This window comes from Melitaea cinxia, chromosome 14 (genome assembly GCF_905220565.1).
Source record: "Melitaea cinxia chromosome 14, ilMelCinx1.1, whole genome shotgun sequence".
Taxonomy (NCBI): domain Eukaryota; kingdom Metazoa; phylum Arthropoda; class Insecta; order Lepidoptera; family Nymphalidae; genus Melitaea; species Melitaea cinxia.
The window spans coordinates 1,456,840-1,462,839 of NC_059407.1; the positions used below are offsets into that span (position 1 = coordinate 1,456,840).

General features: G+C 34.9%; 1 protein-coding gene across 1 annotated transcript in view; it reads left to right on the forward strand.

Moving 5' to 3' along the window:
* LOC123659663 (protein embryonic gonad-like) overlaps positions 1–5,707 on the forward strand; it is a 140,011-nt gene extending 134,304 nt beyond the window's left edge. Inside the window, exon 3 of the mRNA XM_045594860.1 lies at positions 4,784–5,707. Coding sequence (XP_045450816.1) covers positions 4,784–5,707 — 924 coding nt within the window. The remainder of the gene's footprint in view (positions 1–4,783) is intronic.
* The last annotated feature ends 293 nt before the right edge of the window (positions 5,708–6,000 follow it).

The window sequence follows — 6,000 nt, forward strand, 5'->3', positions numbered from 1 at the left end:
TTACAATCTACAAAATGTTTTAAGCTTGACAATACGTACTGTCAGTACAATGGAAAAGCCGGTATTGTGATATATTTTCAATAGCTTTTGAAGCTAAATACAAGCTTTAAGCTTCAAGTTTATCTAATGAAGTCGGTTTTATAATTGCGTTAATTTTTTAAGCAAGTGATCTAAAAGTGTTTCATCAACTGCACTTTCTTCAACTGCACTTTCTTCAACTAACTAATAAAATTTAATATAATAGAATAAGGAATAACTTGTCCAATGTCGTCTTTGGCGAAATCTCACCTAGATATAATGTGAAAATTTGTTTTGATTTTTAACGCAATTCCATCACAATTGACCTAAGATTAACTTTAGATTTCTACGTCCTCTATGTACGGTACTACTATGCTACGGTTTAGTTAAGTCAAGGTATCTGATGAATTGTCCCCATGGAGGGGAAGTGTGGCCTTTTCGCCGAGGCCAGCCTGTCGCTGGAGGGATCCTGTTGCTTGCAGATCCGGGTCCCTCCAATTAAAGCGGCTGAAGGTTCCCGCAGGGATTTTGGTCGGTATTGCATCCCCAAGTGCTGAAGCCGACATACGGTCTGGGAATGCCTACCCGATACATCAGACATACTGGATATCACCCATATATGGGTTACCCTGCGATAACAAAAAAAAAGGTATCTGATGAATTGTTGAACTATACAAAATGTAAATACCAGTCCTAGTCTAGTCTAGTCCAGTATTATTTAGTTATTAAAAAGTGAATTACTGCTTCGAAAGTAAAAAACCCAAAACTAATATAGATATTTAGAAACACAATGAACACCATTTCAGATACTGAATCTTTTTTTTTAACTTCCGGAAAATCCTCATGGATGGGGTATCCATCCAGCACCGGAGAGGTTATGTCAGACTTTTACTTACCAAATACCACCACGTGTGAGCAATCATCCGGCTGGGTGGGGCGTTCAGATACTGAACCTGGATATTTAATATTTCATTCAAGATATAAAACTGATTAGCCCTTTGGCGCAGTTTATAGTGACCCAGATTTCTGTTTCGTGGCTGTGCCATTTTCCCGCCCCAAGTCTTGATATAACATAAATATTTATTTGCATATGTAGTATTAATATGTATGTTTATCAAAACAATTGAACCATGTATATAAACTGTTACCTATAACAAAAGCATTAAGTTGCTTACCTTAGAAACAGACGACTATTACTTGCTTATTGTTATTAAAACACGCTTCAGCCTGTAATATCCCACTATTGGGCATAGGCCTCTTTCCCCATGTAGGAGAAGGATAACAGCTTAATCCACCACGCTGCCCCAATGGGGGTTGGCGGATGTATTCCCTACTATGAGTAACGATCGCTATCAGGTGTACATGGTAACAACCGGGACCAACGCCTTAGCGTGCTCTCCGAGGCACGGTGGGGAGACCCACAAGGACTGCACAAACACCCAGACCACGGCAAACACTTGTATGGCCAATACAAATGTTTGTCATGTGCGGGGATCGAACCCGCAACCGCCAGCGCTACAGGTACAATCCATGGCTTGGCCGTTGCGCCAACGTGGCGTTATTAAAACACGCCGTAAACAAAATGCAGTAAAAGGAAACATATTTTACGTATTTTCACGTCTCATTCAAGTTAACTCTTGAGCTGGCTAATAAATCGAGTGTTACTTCGGACGACTGCCCCTCATCTCCATACCCGTTGATCGTGGCATCTGCGACACTTGATAGAAGCCATAAATTCTTTTTAACTGAAGCTATCTCTAACATCAAATCAATTTGTAAAGTTTAAGAATGACGATGTTTCAATAATTTAGTTTTTAGATTGAGTTTTCTTTTATTTATTTTTTTGTTATTGATGGGGTTAATTTGTTGATTGAAACACACGAATTTGTTGAAGGATTTTTTTAATGTTTCTGTGTAATATAATTTATATTTCGTTTTTTATTATTAGCTATGCTCGCGACTTCATACGCGTGGAATCTAACAAAAAGGTTATTGTTTAATTAGCAGAGTCACAAAACAAATAAATTTCTAAAATAAAAGTAGCCTAAGTTACTCCTACACTTTACATAAGCTGACAGTGAAAGTTCCGTCGAAATCGGTCCGGCCGTTTCAGAGTTTAGCCGGAACAAACAGACACACAGACAGACGAAAATTACAACGAAAAACGAAAAAAGTTTGTATTCATCACGACAAACAATTTATAATGGCAAGTAATTAAAATAAATCGTAAATATAATATTAAATTATAAAAAAAAATTGTATCAGATTTGAATACATTTTTAAAAGACTCAAAGATCACACATTTACATAATCCAAGTTATTTTCACAGTGCAAATCAAAAAGAAAAAAGAAAAATGGGTAACTTGAAATTGGCTTAATTATAAAGAAAATATATTAAAACTAAATTCAAAATCAATAATTTCATATTCAGTGTCAAGCAATTATATTGGTCAGATCAATATCTCTGTATAAATTCAATCGTGCTAGGCTGTATTAGGTATCGACACCCAACCCGAGAGTAACAAGACGTGACAGATATACATTATTCATATTTCGTATGGAATTATTCAAAACTGTTACAGTTCAATGTATAAAACATACATCATTATAATATATGAGACCGCTTAATTATATAAATGGTAAAGTAAAAAAACTTTTTATAACCAGAAGTTACATGTTTTTTACAGCTGTTTTAAATTTCAATTTTTATTTACTACATAGGTACACGTGACTACGTATTATAGCAAAATATTTTAATTATGCTGCGTTTGTAAATAATACTTACGATTCTGTACAAAAAATGTCAACAAACACAGCTGAATAAATTGCTTTCGCCAATAATACGATTAAAGACATTAATTACAAGTAATTATAATATTAAAATAAATTAGTGCCTTATTGTACCACAAAAATATTCCTGTAAAGTGCACATCTTATAAAGCAGAAAAAGATTTTCTTAATGATAAAATTAACGGTAGAGTTTCCATTGCATCCGAAAAACTGTATATAATTTTTTTTTAATTTTTGTATAACTAGGTCGGCAAACAAGCGTTCACCTGATGGTAAGCAATTACCGTAGCTTATGGACATTTGCACGCTTGCAAATGTGTTGCCGACCCTATCCCCGATTACCCGATCCCCAGGAGCTCTGGTCCCCTTACTCACCAACAGGAAGACAACACTGCTTCAAAGCAGTATATTTAGCTGTGATCTAAGATCGAGGTACTACCCTAGTTGGGCTGCTCCATATTTTCAACAGGAAATTCCTGCTGTGCCCTACCTCAGTTAATTAGTTCGTTTATAATAAACATTAGTACTCATGACATCTACACCATCTTTTGACTAAATTTTTATCAACTTCGAATTTTATATGTATCATAAATATGCCATAAAATTTATTATTAAGCGTAAAAGGTCTAACTTAACTCAACTAAAACTAAAGATAACAATAGATGAACCAAAATTTCGTACGCATATAAATTCAAATTTTAAAATATGTAATCGTTCATTTAATTTGCTAACTTCTATTTCGACGCAAACAGCCTTAGAAGTGAATCGAGTCACGTACCGAGAGTCTCAATTAGAGGGTCGTATCTGTAACGCGAGATCCGCGCCCATAACGAAGAGGCACTTTATCTTAAATTTCTAATCTAGTGACTCATATTTACGTTCGCGAAATTACCTCGCCTCTATAACTGGACATAAGTTATTTGAAAATTGACATTGTATCACGTATTTTTCGATTTTCTCTTAGATTTCTTTAAAGAAAGATTTTGACTCAAGTAATATAATTTGAAGAAGTTTATCTAATTTGATTTCAGTTTAAGTAGGTTGGACAGAAATATAAAACAAGCTTAGATCTCATTCGTAATTCAAAATTAATTTTTACTATCTCAAATAGTATGCTTACCAAAATTTAAAAATCGTAAATGGCGTTTTATTGATTATGTCGAAATTTACAACATTTTTTGTCCAAAAATTTGTTATAGTATACATTTGAATTAAACGCATAAATTAGTATATATATAATGGTTTTAAAAACATAAATATATTTAATATTTTTAATTACAATTCACTAATGTTTATGGTTATTAGCAAAAATTCAATTTGAATAATTTAAAATATGCTAATTTGTAAACGGTTACTGTTAGGAGACGATACAAAAAAAGGGTTCCGGTCAAACGCAATATGCAATCAAAAATATTGCTATAATCCCAAGTAATGTGACATATCGTAAGTTTGCGCAAAAAGGCTTTCCGACCACACTAAGAAACGGTGAAACTGTAGCACAATCACATATTTTACGCTTTTGTACGAGTTTAATTGAGTAAGAAATGACACGAGGCCGCTCTCAGCGGGGAAACATCCAAATTTATCCAAAAAAATCTGAGAAGCATTCCCATTATTTATGTCGGAGACACAACAGGACGTAAGAGTACATCTGCAATATTAAGTTTGAGATATAACCTTTTCTGCGCTGACCTAGATTTCGATACGCCGCGCAATGCTCTTTATGATGACTTTTTGAAAAATGTACTTTTTAATTTCGTACGGAGATGTTCTCGTTCGAACGAGCCTACATGCAACTTTTTAACTGTAAGCACTATAAATTGCTATTTTTTATGCGAGAGCCACGGAAACCTGTCGATATTTTACATGAAATTAATACATTCGAGTTTATTAAATTGATGTCATCATTTTTTTTGTAATCAAATATCCTTCTTAAATTTTCCATTATTAATATTGCATTTCTCTCTTGTTACAGTCGTTCTTCGGCCGGACGTACAATAACCTGTCCTCGATTTCTGAATGCAAGAACAATGGCGAGTGTGTCATCAATAAGAAAAACAGGACGGCTTGCAAGGCATGCAGGCTACGGAAATGTTTGCTAGTCGGCATGTCCAAATCAGGATCAAGATACGGGAGAAGATCAAACTGGTTTAAAATTCACTGCCTTTTACAAGAACAACAGCAACAACATATACAACAAATGCAAACAAGTAAATCGCCACCCACATTCAATACTTCAATCAGTCCATCTTTTTTACCGAGCAACTTGTTGCCAGCTGCAGCTTTAGCAGAATATTATAAAAATTCAGAGAAAAATACGTATACAGATGAAGTAACACGACAAAGTGTGTCTCCGTCTGATTCCGGAGCATCATCAGCTGACCCAGAAGACGATAATAGTTCAAGAAGTACGAGCGGTTTAAGCATTTTTAGACCAGCATCGTCGCCTAGCAGTGAAAAGGATGTACGGTTACAAGCTATTAAACATCAAAATAAGGAATTTAGAAGAAAAAGACCACCTCCCGTTCTTCCATCAGCGTTTGGAGCTATGGCAGCTTCGCCTAGTTTTACTCCAAGGAACGGCCCGTTTTTGCCAACACCAGTTCAAAACATAAGACCGATTCCACCAGGACTAGCGTGGCAAAACCGAAATGGAGGAGACTTGATGTTGCACTCTCCACCTGTTGCAGGAGTTGCCATCGAACAGGATCAACCGATAGACCTATCTATCAAGTCTACTGCTGTTTTATTTAGAAGTCCAAAAAATGAAGACGTTAGTGATTCAGAACCTGAACTAAGTATCGATTTAAATGATGATAATGGCAAGGATATTATGAAAAATCCTCTCGATTTGAGTCTTGTTTCAAAACGAGCGGAAGAAGTTCCCATGACTGGTTAAAAGAATTATAAATCTAATACTAAATCGTGATTTTTCACAGCCATGTATCTCGCATTGCTATTTATATGTAAATACGTATTTTGGTTATTATTCCTAATTAGATAAAAGACAAAACTTTCTTATTGAAAAATACTCTGCCGTACAGTATTTAAGTGATTCATGCATTCCTTCCTTTTAGAATACCTGATCTTGCTACCGTAATGTTGAAGTTGTTTTTATGTTTAGTTTTGTAGATAGTAGATATTTTTTTATATTGGAAGGGAGATGTTATTATGAGTGATATAAAAATGTGT